The following is a 17002-nucleotide window of genomic DNA, read 5'->3' on the forward strand; positions in this document are numbered from 1 at the left end:
GAAGCAGTTTCCTTTATTTGAGTTTTCTCAATGCATTCTGTTTTGCATGTTGAAATTTGTATTGTAACATTTAAACCAGATCTGTATCAGTAAACATATCTATTAAGTTTGCAACATGCAAGGGATGGCCTAAGGACGTTACCTGAAGGCCCTCCCCCGATGCTCCACCCAAATGGGCTGAGTTCACGACAGGCGGATGACTTGTGCCCTCAGTTTTCGTCAATCATGCGTGGCAACCACCATGCGGACTGCGTCCAGGGCCCCCACACTCGGGGCGGGAGCCATGCCGCTGGTCGGCAGGGCTTTGGCGAGGGCTGGGTTCTTTAGTGACATTTAAGGGGCATCTTGACAAATACATGAATAGGATGGGAATAGAGGGATACGAACCCAGGAAGTGTAGAAGATGTTAGTTTAGACAGGCAGCATGGTCGGCACGGGCTTGGAGGGCCGACGGGCCTGTTCCTGTGCTGTACTTTTCTTTGTCCTTTGTGCTTTGTTAAGGCGGCATGGTGGCACAGTGGCGCAGCGGACCCGGGTTCGAATCCGTGTGGAGTTTGCACATTCTCCCCATGTCTACGTGGGTTTCAGTCCCACAACCCAAAGATGTGCAGGTTAGGTGTATTGGCCACGCTAAATTGTCCCTTAATTGGGAAAAAAAAATAATTGGGTACTCTAAATTTATGTTTAAAAATGTTTGCATCATAACATAGCAAATCATTTCCCAAACCTTTCTCAAGGTGAACTAGTCACAATTGCAAAATGTGCCTCATAACTGACCTCAGAAAGTCTCCCCCTTTCTCTCCCCCTTTTTCTCTCCCTCTTTCTGTCCTCTCTTTCTCTCTCTCTCTCCTCTTTCCATTTCTTGTTCTATCTCTGGGCTGGGTTCTCAAACGCATCGGAAACGCTGCCACCAGCGGTGGATGGCGAAGAATCCAGCATCGTGCAAAAGGTGGTATTGGCGCCAATGCATTAAGACCCATTTGCATCCTATTAATGGGCCAGGCACCATGCTCCACGGACTCTCATGGTTCTCCAGTCCTCTGGGAATCGTGCGATTTATCTTCAGTGGGGGAATATAGGTCTGGATTCTCCATACAACATGGCGCTGGCCAGGCGCAGACCTGACCTGCAGATTGTGCCCCCTGGACACTCCTCATCATCTCTGGACCACCCCCCACTTGTCCCCCAGCCCTCGCCAAAGCCCTGCCAGCCAGTCATGGCTCCCGCCCCGAGTGTGGCGGTGCTGGACGCAGTCCGCATGGTGGTTGCCACGCGTGGTTGACCGAAACTGAGGGCACATGTGATCCGCCTGTCGTGAACTCAGCCTATTGGGGTGGAGCATCGGGGAAGAGCCTTCGGGTAAAGTCCTGAGGCCATCCCAACAGCATGCGGTGTACTCCCTGATGACGACGTGTTGGAGGGGCGGAGCATCTGAAACAGGAGCTGACCCTGGTTCGGTCGTAAAAAGGGATTCTTCGCCCAATCGCCGATTACGATATCGGCGGCGGACAATGGAGAATCCCACCCATTGTCTACCAAATGGAGAATCCTGACCACTGTTTCTCTTGTTCTCTGTCTCTTTTTGTCTCTCTCTCTACCCTTGTATATTTTTTCCTTTCTTTAATTTCAATGGCTTTTGAAACTGGTCTTCAATTAGACCTTGGTTTTATGAATTATGTCTAATTTATTTCAGATTTTATACACAGGAATTGTTATTTATGCTCCAGCATTGGCATTGAATCAAGGTTTGTATTACTTTTCTGCCCCATGATTTGTCAATTCAGCAATAGCACCAGTGACTTTCTCTCCTGACAATTCACACATATCTTATTTTCCACTTTTAGTGACAAATTTCAATCTCTGGGGCTCTATTATCTCAACTGGAATAGTCTGCACTTTCTACTGTACCTTGGTAAGTTAAGATAATTGCGTTGGTGAAATTAGAAATGAGAGAGCACAAGGTTAAGGGAATGCCAAAAATCGTTAAAGGGATGTTTGAAGAGAATATGTCTTTATGTAGAATAGGGCTAGAATGTGGAATTCTCAGCAACAATCATCTGTTGATTGAGTCTATCAATTATTTTAAGAGAAAACTAGATGCAGGTTTAAAGAGAAAAAGGTCTGTGAGCGAGAAGAGTGGGAATGGACAATGTTGAGAACAACACAAGGGCAGATATGAACGACCAAAGGGCCTGTTTCTGTCACAAAAAGAAAATACTGGGCAATCTCAGTGGGTCTGACAGCATCTGTGGAGAAAGAAGGGAGCTACCACTTTGAGTCTGGATGACTCTTTGTCAATGTCTGTTTCTGTACTTGTGTATTAACTGTGGCCGGAATTCTCTGGCCGCCGGGATTCTCTGCTCCTGCCAGCAGTGCACCCCTGCCCACGAGTTTCCTGGGGGCTTCAACCAGAAATCTCATTGACAAGCGTCGGGACTAGAGAATCCTGCCCCCAGCGAATGGCACTTTGCCGGGAACCACGTGGCTGGGGATTGGAGAATCCAGCCTTGTAACTTAGTCTGGTTATCTCAAAGCACTTTATAGTCAATTAAATGTTTTTAAAGTCACATTTGTAACAGAAGATATGAGGCAGCCAGTTTACAAAAACAGCAATGAGATAATGATTGATTTGGGTTGATGAATGAATATTGGCCAGGACACAAGGGACAATTAGCCTGCACTGGTTCAAATGGCATAGCGGAACTATTTATGATGGCCTCAAAGGGCCGACAGAGTAATGCTTCACCTGAAATGATACCTCTGGCAGTGCAGCACTGTTGCACACTGGGTGTAGCAATCTTGGGTGCATGGTCCCTGGAGTGAGACTTGAACCCACAATCTTCTGAATCAGAGGACTACCCACGAGCTCAGGATGATTCCTGATTTATACATGATGCTATTCCCCTTCTTTGTTTTAGGGAGGTCTCAAAGCTGTTGTGTGGACAGATGTATTTCAGATTGTAATCATGGTGATTGGACTTGTGGCAGTCATTGTTAAAGCACTCATGCTGGAAGGGGGCTTCAATAATGTACTGAATACTGCTTATCATGGAGGAAGACTCAACTTCTGGAAGTAAGTTTTACAAAGGTATGCATTTTAAAGTGACTGGATCTTTTACCAACATGCTCTGTAATTTAATGACCAACATCTGTGTACAGTTTTGACTCCAACCCATTCCGGAGACATACGTTTTGGACCATTGTAATAGGAGGCACTTTCACATGGACAGGAGTCTATGGAATAAATCAGGCACAGGTTCAGAGATACATCTCCTGCAAGACCAGAACTCAAGCCAAAGTGTGAGTATTAGTTTTTAATTTTAATCTTGGAATTAACTGAAGTCTGGCAATGCTTCAATTTAAAAATTCCCATTCTTGTATTCAAATGCCTCCATACCCTCGCTTCCTCCCTATTCCTGTAATCTGCTCTGGCCCTGCAAACCTTTGCCCTCTCTGCACTCTCCCGATTCTGGTCTTCTGAGCATCCACAATTTTAATCGCAGATTATATGGTCGTAATCGCATTTCTGTTTGTGGGAGCTGGCTGAGCATAAAATGGCTGCACCATTTCCTACCCTACAACAGTGACTACACTTCAAATGTACTTCATTGGATGTGAGGCACCTTGAGACATGTGAAGGTTGTGAAATCAGCCAAGAGCCACTCCAGCTTTCTACTGAAGGTCTGCTAGAGAGTACAAACCACAGCAGTGGTGACAGTGATTAGCCTAATGAACAGCTGGCAGTGAACAGTGAATTTTACATTAGTCAAACCACTGTACAACTGCTATTTTAGCCAATTGTGATGAGAGAATATCAATAGTAACTTAGATTTTTCTGCCAGTTGATATTTGAAACTTTATTTTTGCTGTTTCAGGGCCCTTTATCTGAACCTTATTGGACTGTGGATCATCCTTGTGTGTGCCCTACTCTCAGGATTGTCCATGTATTCTCTCTATCATGATTGTGATCCATGGACCTCTGGGAAGGTTAAAGCACCAGATCAGGTACACAGCAGTCATTTACTGATGGCTCAGTATTTTATACAGCTTGTCAGGAATGCAGCTACATTATAAATAGTCAGTGGTGGCTCAACAGATAGTATTTACTCCTCTGAGTCAGAGGTTCAAGTCTTGAATTTTGCTATCATGATTTGGTGATGTAACCTAGGCTGATACTTCAGGGAGGTAGTGCCATGTCATCAAAGGCTGCTGATTTTCCATTGAAAAGTTAAACCGATGCCCTGTTGCTCTTTCAATTGGATAATAGCCACTGTTTCAGGAAGAGCAAGTAAGCTCACCCGGTGTCATGGCCGATATGTATCCTTTGACCAGCAACTATAAGACAGGTTATCCGATCTTTTACACTGGTGGCTCTCTTTAATCAAAACCTCCATTATCTCTGTACCATTGGAGTACCAGGATGGTATAAGGGAAGTTAAATAGACTTTTCTTATCCAACAATTTCTGTGTTCCTATTTAACTCATTTCTGTTTGTGTGAGCGTGCAATGTTCAAATTACCTTCCGCATTTCCTACATTACAAAACTGACCAAACTTCAAAAAGTAATTCATTGGCCACAAAAATATTTTCGGTGGTCAAAGAATTCCAAAAAATCACTTCAATATTCTCCCAGAATATATTGCTACAAACGAGATTAATTGATGTTTCTCAGGTATACCAGCCTGATTGTGAGAAGCAGTGGATGTCACTTTTATGAGCCATTTAGTACACGGACCTTTGCCACCGTAGGTCAATCCCCATAGTTCCCGACATTTATCATAATTTGTGTCCAATAGGTTGCAGGCTGTCAGGAAAGTCTCAAGGATGGTTATGTATTGGGGGAGATGGGGGCATATTGGTAATGCTATTCAGAGATCCGGGTTAATGCTCTGGGGGCAAAGGTTCAAATCCCACAATAGCAACTGGTGGAATTTAAATCCGATGGGTTATTAAATCGGGAATTAGGTTAACCTCAGTTATGGTGACCAAGAAACTATCACCAACTGTCGAAAAACTCCATCTGGTCACTAATGTCCTTTAGGGACGGAAATCTGTCATCCTCACCTACATCAATCAACAGCACCTTCCAAAGCCACAATGGCAACCATCTAGAAAGACAAAGGCAGCAGACACAGGGAACACCATTATCTTCAAGTTCCCCTCCACGCCACACACCATCCTGACTTGGAACTATATCGCCGTTCCTTCACTGTCACTGGGTCAAAATCCTGGAACTCCCTCCCTAACAGCACTGTTGGTGTACCTGCACTACATGGACTGCAGCAATTCAAGAAGACGGCTCAGCACCACCTTCTCAAGGGCAATGAAAGATGGTCACAAAATGCTGGCCTAGCTAACAAAATCAACAACCAGTGGAAAAATGAAAGAACAAATGTGACTTCAAACCCCCTGTATTGTGATTGATTCCAGCCCTCTGAAATGCCTAGTAAGCCATTCATTTTAAGGGTAACTAGGGTGGGAAACATATGCTGGCCTTGCCAGCGATATCCACATCCCATGAAATTATGAAAAATATATAAAGATTATTTGATTAATAATCCGAAGGCCTGGACCAAGGATTCAGAGACATGAGTCCAAATCCTGCCACAGCAGTTGGGGAATTTAAACTCAGGTCATTAAATAAATGGGGAATAAAACATTACTGGGCACGATCTACTAGCTGTTCACACAATGGAATATCACAGTCCAACACCGGTGCACGGGCTTCCCGGCGATGAGGGGTGCAGTAACCGGGAAATCCTGTTGACAACATTGGGTCGGTAAATCCCGCTGGCAGGCTGACTCCACCACCAAAAACCACATGCTGGATTGGGCGGTAAACATCAGTAACGTTGACCATGAAACTACTAGATTGTCATAAAAATGCCCTTGAGAGAAGGAAATCTACTGTACTTCCCCATCTGGACTTATATATGACTCCCAGCCCCCATTGTTGCATTCCCGCAGTTTGTTCACCACACCCTTTTCTAGGGCTAGTAGGGATGCTCAGATCCCACAAATGATGAAAAATATCCAGGAATACACCACACCATTTTCAAACAGAGTTCAGTCTTAGAAAACACATTTTGAGTACCTGATAGGAACTCTGATATAAGTCATGTTGTGTACCAGTTATGTGCCTATTACCAATATATGAAGTATCTGCACACAGCCTCCATTAGAAACTTAACAATAGCATTGCATAGAAAGAGGAGGAGGCCATTCAGCCCATCGAGCCTGTTCCACCATTCAGTCAGAGTACGGCTGATTTGTAACTCAAATCCACTTCCCTGTCCTTTCATTTCTCTATCCTTGCACACAGATCCTGTTTTTCTAAACACAATGTTGAAAGTGATTGTATATAATCTGTATTATATCAACAGATGTTTTATCTGTAGTGTATTACTTTTGTATAGACCTGCAGACGTATAAGTGCAGCACGGTGACACAGTTAGCACTGCTGCCTCACGGTGCCAGGGACCTCTGGTGACTGCCTGTGTGGACTTTGTACGCTCTCCCTGGGTCTGCCGGGTGCTCCGGTTTCCTCCCCCAGTCCAAGTATGTGCAGGTTAGGTAGATTGGCCATGCTAAATTGACCCATAGTATCCAAGGGAAAAGGTGAGACGGGGTTACAGGGATAAAGCTTGGTCATGGGTGGGGTGCTCCTGCGGAGGGTCGGTGCAGACTTAATGGGCCGAATGGCTTCATTCTGCACTGTAGGAATTCTATGATTCTATGCAGATTACTAATGCATCAAGATGTATACATATAATGCCTGAATATTACCAGTGGTGTGAGTCATAGAGCTATAGAGGTGTAAAGCACAGAAAAGGCCCTTCAGCCCACTGCATCGGCAGAAACAGCCACCGATCAGAATGGTATTCTGATCCCATTTTCTAATAGTGTGCAATAGTATTTTATAGAGAAATAAAGACTTGAATTAATACATTGTCTTTCACAACTTCAGGTGTCCCAAAGTGCTTTACAGCCAATGAAATACGTTTGAAGTGTAGTCATTGTTATAATGTAAAACGTGGCAGCCAATTTCTACAGAGCAAGTTTCCACAATGTGACGATGACCAGATAGGCTGTTTTTTAGTGATATTGATTGAGGGATGAATATTGGCCAGGACACTGGGTATAGTTCTCCTGCTCTTCATCAAAATAGTGGCCGTGGGATCTTTTATACACAAAAGGGCATGTGGGGCTACTGTTTAGCAGCTCATCTATATAAATAGATATTACCTGCAGCATATTACCGAGGCATATAGCTAGACTCGTATGTTATCTGCAGTAAATTGCCTATATATGTATTTGCATGTTATCTATTGTCTCTACCTGAATAATCAGCATGTACAACCTATTGGTTGTGTTATTTAGTTGATGCCCTACATGGTGATGGACATTCTGGGAGGTTATCCAGGGCTGCCAGGTCTCTTTGTGGCATGTGCGTATAGTGGGACATTAAGGTAGGTTGGGATAGTAGAACAGACACTTGTTCAAATCAAATTAAACTTTGAGTTTATTAAAGCAGCAGCTAAGTGCCAGCGCCAATGGAGAATCCATGACGGGAAAATCGGCATGAACCCCTCACCGGTTCCGGTACCAGTGAGGGGCTAACACTGGTGCCGCGTGAAACACCCGTGGATCACGTGGAAAACGGCTGGAGAATCGGCGGGTCCCAGGCCGCACATGCGCAGGTCTGACATGTGACACCGGTTGCGTGGGAAAACATGACGCCGGCCGTGCTGGAAACCTAACCTGCCCACTCCGACCCCACAGCCCAACCCCTGGCGGCCCCACATCATTCCACCCAGCCCTACGAGAAGCCCTGCTGCCAGGGACACGGATCCTGGCTGAGTGTAGTGGCTCTGGACACTGTTCGCAGCCAACATGCCAGGTTACCAACCACTGAGGCCACACGAGGCTGCCGGAAACTCAGCCCATCGGGGGGTGGAGTATCGTGGATGGGCTGTATGATGACGCGCCAATGGCCTTGCGACTGCACGCGCCGCGTGTCCCGATATGTCGATTTGGAGGGGGAGGAGCATCACGATGTGGCGTCGAATCGGCGCCTGCCCCAAATCTGGCGTCGGAAACCATTCTCCGCCCGATCGCCAATCCCAATTTCAGCGTCGGGTTATGTAGAATCCCGCCCAGTATCTTTAAAGCATCGTTTTGAACTTGGGTACATGTGTTGGAATCCTTGTCAACTTAAACCGTGCAAATTCCTGGCTTGCTGTCCACTGATATATTAGTTTAATATATATGTAACTTAATATGCTAATGAAAACTTGTTTGGTGAAGGAATGCCTCATAACAATGGTGCCTTTAAACTTCTCCCACTGCAGCACAGTGTCATCTAGCATTAACGCACTTGCTGCTGTAACAGTGGAAGATCTCATCAAGCCTTATTTCACAACTATTTCTGAAAAAAAGCTCTCTTGGATTTCCAGAGCTTTGAGTAAGTCATCTGTCTTCTTAATTTGGTTATTTGCCGTCCTGTTGTGCAAGGCCAGACTAAAAGTACTAAGTGCTTTGGTTCAGTCATACAAAAATTCATAGTTAATTAGACCTATGTTTTATGGAGTTCTGAAGAATGCGAGGTGATTTAATTGAAACGCATAACATTCTTAAGGAACTTGACAGGTTAGATGTGTAAAATAATGACCCCCCCCCCCCCCCCCCCCCCCCACCGGCACTCTCCCCCCCTCCCCGGCACTCCCCCCCCCCCCCCCCCCCCCCCCCCGGCACTCCCCCCCCCCCCCCCCCCCCCCTCCCTGGCGCACACCCCCCCCCCATTTGTTTTATTTCAGCACCTTAATTTGATACTCATGGACTTGTTTTGAGATCCCTCCACGTCTTCACCCAGTCCTATCACTGTAACCTTCTCCACCTATTCAACCCTCATAGAGCTCTGTCCTTCTCCAATACTGGCCTCTTGAGCATTTCTGATTTCAATCGCTTTGCCATCAATGACAGTGCTTTCAGCCACCTGGGCCATATGCCCTGGAATTCCCTCCCTGAACCTCTGCATCTTCTTCACCTCTCTCACCTCCTTTAAGACACACCTTAAAATCTACTTCTTTGACCAAGCGTTTGGTCATATGTCAGAATATCTCATGTGCCTTGTTTGCTAACACTCCTATGAAGTACAGTAAGAAGTCTTACAACACCAGGTTAAAGTCCAACAGGTTTGATTCAAACACGAGCTTTCGGAGCGTAGCTCCTTCCTCAGGTGAATGGCGAGGTATACCTCGCCATTCACCTGAGGAAGGAGCTGCGCTCCGAAAGCTCGTGTTTGAATCAAACCTGTTGGACTTTAACCTGGTGTTGTAAGACTTCTTACTGTGCTCACCCCAGTCCAACGCCGGCATCTCCACATCATGACTCCTATGAAGCACCTTGGGATGTCTTACTTTGTGATAATGCTACATCCATGCAACTTGTGTTTGGTTGGAGTTCCATTTCTTTAAAAAAAAAAAAATTTTGAGTATACAATTATTTTTTTCAGATTAAGGGGCAATTAAACGTGACCAGTCTACCTACCCTGCACATTTTTGGGTTGTGGGGGTGATACCCACGCAGACATAGGGAGAATGTGCAAACTCCATACGGACAGTGACCCGGGGCCGGGATCGAACCTGGGTCCTCGGCGCCGTGAGGCAGCATTGTTAACCACTGCAGCACCATGCCGCCCCTGGAGTTCCATTTCATAGTAAAGCTCATCATTCTGTTCTGCATTCTTTTAGGTGTGTTGTTTGGTGCTGTATGTATAGGAATGGCTGGTCTCGCATCACTGATGGGAAGCCTTTTACAGGTATTTTGTTTGTTTGTTGGAACTAAATTTGCCCATTTTAGGGCCCTTTTTCTTCATCTAAGATCTCTCCACTCTCCCCGAGCCAATACTTATCTCTCAACCACAATCACTTTAAATCAGATTGGTTGATCACTCATCTCATTGCTGTTTGTGGGATCTTACTGTACACATGTTAGTTGCTGCATTTCTTACATTATAACAGATTACACTTCCAAAGAATGCTTCATTAGTATAGGTCGGGAGATAGTTAAAACAGTCAAAGAACTGTGGCAAAATACTAGAAGAATTCATAAACTCCCAAAATGGGTGCGCAATTGTCAAGTGAACTTCAATATTGTTAAGTGTGAAGTGGTGCATCTGTAGGGCAGAAAGAATAATATCCCCACTTATTCCTTGGAAATAAAGGCCTAAACAGAGTAATGGGGCAGAAGGATCAAGAAATACAGATACACAAATTATTAGAATAGTGACAAAAGTTAACAAGGCCATGAAAATAGAAACAAAACACTGGGGTTCATTACCAGAGGGACAGAATATTGAAAAGTAGGGAAGTTGTATTAAACTTATATAGAATACAGATTAGAGCGTGCCTGCAATACTCTGAACAGTTCTGTTTCCATATTACAAAAAGGTTATAAAGGCACAGGAGAAGTGGTATATTAAAATAGCGTCAGAATTCAAAGGTTATCAGCGGAATTCTCTATTGGCAGCGTACCCATGCCTGCGGGTTTCTGAATGGCACGTGGTGGCCTCAGTGGAAAACCCCATTGGCCGGCGGCGGGAACGGGGAATCCCGCTGCCGGCGGGGGCACGCAGCGCAGGAAAACACGTCTGCCAGACCGTGGAATCCAGCCCCAGAAATATCAGCGAAAGCTGAATCGTTGAAGCTGTTTTCTCTTGAAAAGAGATGTTTGAGGTGTGACCTGATAGAGATCATTAAAAGTTATGAATAGGTTTGAGATGGTGAAATTGTTTCCACTCGTGGTTGAGTCTAAAACTCGGGGCTATTGATGGAAGACAGATGCACATAAATCCAATAGGGAATTTAGCAGGGACTTCACCAGAGAGTGGTAAGAATGTGGAACTTGCTTCCACAAGGTCTAGTTGAGGCAAATAACAAAGAGGCATTTCAGGAGAAGCTGGATAAATACATGAAGGAGCAAGGAAGAGAAGGATATTGTGTTGGAGTGAAATGGAGTAGGGTAGGGTAGGAGGGAGGGTGGTGTGGAGGATAAAGATCGACCCAAAGCCGTTGATTTGAATAGAAACATAGAAATGTAGAAAGTAGGTGTAGGCCATTTGGACCTTTGAGGCTACTCCGCCATTCAACATGATCTTGACTGATCCTCCATCTCAACAACATACCCCCTTGGCATATTTACAGTTTAGAAATCTATCTATTTCCATCTTAAATGCGTTCAGTAATTTGGCCTCCACAGCCTTCCGTGGTAGAGAGTTCCATAGGTTCACGACTCTCTGAGTGCAGAAGTTTCTCCTCGTCCTAAATGAGGCCTATCCTGAATTTGTGACCCCTGGAATGGCCTGTTTCTGTGCTGTAAATTCTATGTTTTTGATTGTAAAGCACTTTGGGATGTCCTAAGGTTGTGAAATCCATTGTCACCAGGTATTTTATTGACCTCAGCTCTGTGTTTACATTAACAGGCGGCTCTCAGTATTTTTGGAATGGTTGGAGGACCAGTCTTGGGACTGTTCACTTTAGGCATTTTGTTTTCCTGGGCCAATTGCACTGTAAGTAATAATAATCTTTATTGTCACAAGTACGCTTACATTAACACTGCAATGAAGTTACTGTGAAAAGCCCCTAGTCGCCACATTCTGGCACCTGTTCGGATACACAGAGGGAGAATTCAGAATGTCCAAATTACCTAACAGCATGTCTTTCGGGACTTGTGGGAGGAACCCGGAGCGCCCGAAGGAAACCCATGCAGACACAGGGAAAACGTGCAGACTCCGCACAGACAGTGACCCAAGCCGGGAATCGAACCTGACACCCTGGAGCTGGGACCCTGGAACTGCGCTGCCCTCTGTTGGATGAATGTCTTAGGATACAGCTCCATTTCGGGGCAATTCGTACTTAGCAGTGATTGTGTGCAGTCTCCCAGTTAATAATTTAACTTTGAGCTTTCGGCATGAAATTTATGCCACCAATTACATATGAAATTCCAGTGAGATTCAAAGGTTGACAAAGGGGAATAATCTTAAAATTAGATTTAGTGTGGTCAGTGATGATGCCAGGAAGCATTTCTTCGCACAAAGGGTAGTGAGATGCTAGAACAATCTCCTCCCAAGCTGTTGAGGCTTGGGGTCAATTGAAAATGTCTAAATGTTTAAGACTGGCCAATTTTTGTTAGGTAAGGATATTAAGAGATATGGGACCAAAGTGGGTCAATGGTGTTAAGATACAGTACAGATCAACCATGGTCTCATTGAGTAGTAGAAAAGGCACAAGGTGCTGAATGGTCTCCTCTTGTTCCTCAGATCTACTTCATGTCAATGCTACATGAAAGATGCAAAGGCAGATGAGAGTATTCCTAATCTGTGCTGCGTGAGTACCTCTTGGTCCGATGAGGAAATGGCAGTCCTGTCCTGTGGCGGTATGAATGTGAGCACTGCCATTGGTGCAGAGCATGGGTTTCCCATTGGCTCTGGCTGGTCATGTGCCTCTCGTCCGATTGGCTGGGACTAGTCATGTGACTGCTCACCAATTGGTCGAGAGGCAATAGACCCCGCCTCCGAGGCGGGGTATAAGTACCCAGAGTTCCCGGCAGTCGGCCTTACTCTGTAGTCGACCACCGGGCTAACAACTAGCTGATTAAAGCCACAGTTCGGATCCTAATCGTGTCTTGAGTCCAATTGATGGTACATCATGTCCTTAATGTGACTGAAGTGCAAACATCTATCAGTAATCTGTTTTGGGGATGTGGATGTCACTGGCAAGGATGGCATTTATTGTAGCTCCCTAATTACCCTTGAGGAAATGGTGGTGAACCTTCATCATGAGCCACTGCAGTCTTTGTGGTGAGAGTATTCCCACAGTGCTGCTGGGAGAGGGGGGTTAATAAGTTCATTTGTTCTGAGCTGTTGCCTTTCTGGTTTACTGCAGGGTGGATTCGTGGGACTCATCACTGGGTTTGCATTTGCACTGTGGATTGGAATTGGATCCCAGATCCACCCACCGCCTCCTGAGGTGACCATGTCTCTAAACCTCAGTACTGCCATGTGTAACATCAGTCAGTTGAGCAATGAGACATCCTGGACAACTGCGACCCTTCTCACTACAGTAATGTCTGAAATGCCCAGGAATGACAGGTCTGTACAATCTATAGCTGGGAATTCAGGGATGAAGTAAAGTCATTCAGCTCATTGGTCACGTATCTAATTTTTGTCTCCATCAACCATATTGGTCTGACTGTGATATCTTGGGATGGAGAGTCACTGTATGTAAATATTAAACCTCTGTTCCTATTAATTCCGAGATAAGACCATAAGATATAGGAGCAGAAGTATGCTATTCGGCCCATCGAGTCTGCTCTCAATGAAATGAAGACTGAAATATATGATAATCCTCAGCTCCAATTTCCCACCTTATCCCCTAAACCTTGATTCTCTTACCGATTACAAATCTGTCTACTTCAGAGGTATCTCAGATTGCTGATACTGGGTGCGTTATCCAATCCATAAACAATAGCATGAAGAATGGAACTTCCCAGACATCTAGCTCCAAAATACGGAACAAACTAGTGGGGAAGAAATATAAACCATACTTATCAGCGATGATTGTTTCGTAGAGCAGACTCAGCTCCCTCCTGTGCTCCACAGTATCCAATTTACATTTTAATGATGACTACTTTCATTTCACAGAGCTGAAACACTGGCATCCTGGTATTCTTTATCCTACTTGTACTTAAGCACCTTTGCAACTTTAATCGTTATAATTGTTGGTTTAGTCGTCAGTGTACTAACAGGTATGTATGTAATGTTTGGCTTTTCCATAGAATCATTGACATAGCTCAGCAAGTAGCCTTTAAGCCCATTGTGCTCTGAGGTAGAGGTCTGCATTAATCCTACTTCCCTGCTTTTCTCTATAGCCCTGCAAACCTTTCCCTTTATCCAATTCCTTTGTAGAAATTCCTATTGAATCTGCTTTCACCAACTTTCAGCCAGCGCATTCCAGATCATTAGAATCATACAATCACTACAGTGCAGAAGGAGGCCATTCAGCCCATTGAGACTGCACTGATACTCTGAAAGGGTACCCTAGGTCAGGCCCCCACCCTATGCCCTTAACCCAGTAACCCCTCCTAACCTAACCTCTAACCTTTTGGCCACTAAGGAGCAATTGATCATGGCCAATCCACCTAACCTGCACATCTTTGGACTGTGGGAGGAAACCGGAGCACCCAGAGGAAACCCACGCAGACCCAGGGAGAAAGTGCAAACCACACAGAGTCACCCGAGGTGGAAATTGAACGCGGATCCCTGGAGTGTGAGGCAGCAGTGCGAGCCACTGTGCAAGAAAATGTTTCCTAACATCCCCTGGCTAGAGAATCAGGGTCATAGTGTCAGGATAAGGAGTCAACCATTTAGGACCGAGGTGAGGAGAAACGTCTTCATTTGAAGGATTGTGAATTCAGAGAATTGTAGATGTGGAGTTGTTCAGGATGTTCAAGGCTGATGGCAGTAGATTCTTGGACACTAAGACCAACAAGGGAAAATGGAGTTGAGATAGGTTAGCCAGGATTATGATGAATATCAGAACAGGTCTGAAGGGCCAAATGGCCTATTCCAGCTCCTGTTTCTTACATTCTAATGTAATGTTGCTTCTGGGTCTTTTCCCAATCACCTTAAATCTATGTCCTCCAGTTTTCTGACCTTTCTGCCACTTGAAAGTTTCCTCTTCATGATTGTGAACACTATTTAACCTTCCTGCACTAAGGACAACCCTAGTTTCTCCGGTTAGTTTAGGATGGAAAAAAGTATTGGGCGTTTCCAATAGGATTGAAAATTAAAATAAGCTTAAGAGACTTTTGATTGTTTCATTTGGCTCGGTGTCACTGTTTTCCTCATAATGCTCCTGTGAGTGCTTTGGGATGTTTTACTAAATAAAAGGTGTTGGATAAATGCAAGTTGTGTTGATAAGATACAAATACGAGTGCAAGGCTTGCTTACGACTGATGTCATTACAAGCAGTCCCACAGACTCCAGGCGTAACAAAGGATGGCCATCATTAGTTTATAAAGTGGTTGTTTTTTACCATGTGCTGTCATTTCAATGCCTCTATGAATAAATATTCTGTCAGGTGGAAGAAAAGCTCAAGTTCGCACGGACTTGCTCCTGAACCGGACAGATCTTTCGTGCTACTTTCCCTGGCGGCCTTCTGCTGATGTAAGTAATTCTCGCTGTATATCCATCTTGTCTGAAGTCTTGTGTAATACTCAACACTATGTCCATTACACCTCAGATATCACCTCCTCCTGTGCAAATCTCAGTCAGACTTCCATATCTCATTTGCAGTTCTGATTGTAAGATTTGAGCCAATCACTTGCAACTTTGATTGTAAAATGTGAGCCAATTACAACTGAGCAGGTAGGTGCAGACCAATTGAATATAGAGTTGAAGGATGAAGACACAAATACTGAATGAAGAATCTGCAAAGTTATGAAAGGAGAGCGAGAGTAATTTAAACTAAGGCATTTTTGACAATTTTTATAGCTGCCAAGTAGTTCGTGAAATTAGTTCACAATGTACTAAAGACAGGAAGCAATTACAGCGAATATACATTTGCACCATTAACACTTTCAATGCCCAACATGATTTCCAATAGAAAGCAAACGAGTTGGTGCCTTGCATTCTTGCAGGTTCCAGACTAGGATCACTGAACTATACTTACATTGTCTGCCATGGATTACCGAGATCAGCAAATCCATTCAGTTGACCAAAATATAACCAAAGAGTTAAGGACAGGATGGCTGAAGAACCCAAGAATATCAAAGTAAAACTTACTCACATTTTTTCTAAATTGACAAGAGGGCATCCTGGTCCATAGCCTTTGATCGTTTGACACCAAAAGGCAAATGTTTCTTCTTTTTTTTGAAAAATATTTTTATTCTCCATTTTCATATTTTCTTCAAAATTTACCCCCCACCAGCAAACAGTAAACGGTAATGAATACAATGTCAATCCCCTTATTAACAACAACAATCTAATCCTCCCCCCACCCCCCAAATAAGGGCCCACTTGACAATTGATGCACCATCAATTGGACTCGAGTCGTGAAGAAGTTCCAAATACCAGGCTTTAATGAACTAGTTGTGTGCCCGGCAGTCGACTTACAGAGAAAGGCCGACTGCCGGCTGCTACGGGTTCTTATACCCCGCCTCGTAGGAGGGGCTACCGGCCTCTCGGCCAATCGGCGAGCAGTCACATGACTAGCCTCAGCCTACTGGCAGAGAGACACATGACCTGCCTGAGCCAATGGGCAGCGAGTCCTCTGCACCAATGGCAGCACTACTCTGAGGTACCGTAAACCTCCTAGTCATACCACCACATTCACCCCTTGTGGAGAAAGAAGCGGGGGGGGGGGAGAGAGAGAAGAGAGGAGGAAAAATGGGGGGGGGCGTCGAACTGGTATTATGACTAGAGAGAACGAGGTGTACCGAGATATCTGGTGGCTGCCCACTGGCCCGCGACGAACGTGCAAAAGAACAACAATACCGCACACAATGCACTTATGAACAATGAGGAAAAAAGCAAAACCAAAAAAAATGAAAAGGAACAAGCAACATTGTACAAGGGAACACTGAACAACACAAAGAGTCCGATAAGGTCCAGTGGAACATCAAATCGACTCGAATGCGACTCGAACATCAAATGCGGCTAAAGGCCTGGTGGGCCTCCATCGACAGGGGGAACGTGGTGGATTGGATGAGGGGGCGGGCTTTGTCGGCGTAGTTCGGGACCCATTGGGCATAATAAGAAAAGTAGCCCAGACAGCGTTTGAGGGAGTTGGGGAGAGGGAGTTCCATTAGGGGGCGCATGCGTTCGGGATCGGGGCCTATCACTCCGTTACGCACTACGTAGCCGAGGGTGGCTAGACGGTCGGTGCTGAACACGCACTTATCCTTATTGTGTGTGAGGTTAAGGAGTTTTGTGGTACGGAGG

General features: G+C 45.0%; 1 protein-coding gene across 2 annotated transcripts in view; it reads left to right on the forward strand.

Moving 5' to 3' along the window:
* LOC119954878 (sodium-coupled monocarboxylate transporter 1-like) overlaps positions 1-17002 on the forward strand; it is a 38654-nt gene that overhangs the window by 14691 nt on the left and 6961 nt on the right. The window contains exons 3-14 of one of the 2 annotated variants that reach the window (XM_038780494.1): positions 1694-1745; positions 1845-1912; positions 2919-3073; positions 3160-3300; positions 3876-4005; positions 7381-7469; positions 8352-8464; positions 9753-9820; positions 11483-11569; positions 12945-13150; positions 13703-13806; positions 15141-15226. In XM_038780494.1, the coding sequence (XP_038636422.1) occupies positions 1694-1745; positions 1845-1912; positions 2919-3073; positions 3160-3300; positions 3876-4005; positions 7381-7469; positions 8352-8464; positions 9753-9820; positions 11483-11569; positions 12945-13150; positions 13703-13806; positions 15141-15226 (1299 nt within the window). The remainder of the gene's footprint in view (positions 1-1693; positions 1746-1844; positions 1913-2918; positions 3074-3159; positions 3301-3875; positions 4006-7380; positions 7470-8351; positions 8465-9752; positions 9821-11482; positions 11570-12944; positions 13151-13702; positions 13807-15140; positions 15227-17002) is intronic. The other variant, XM_038780495.1, reaches the window with a different exon arrangement.

Source organism: Scyliorhinus canicula, chromosome 20 (assembly GCF_902713615.1).
Source record: "Scyliorhinus canicula chromosome 20, sScyCan1.1, whole genome shotgun sequence".
Lineage (NCBI taxonomy): Eukaryota > Metazoa > Chordata > Chondrichthyes > Carcharhiniformes > Scyliorhinidae > Scyliorhinus > Scyliorhinus canicula.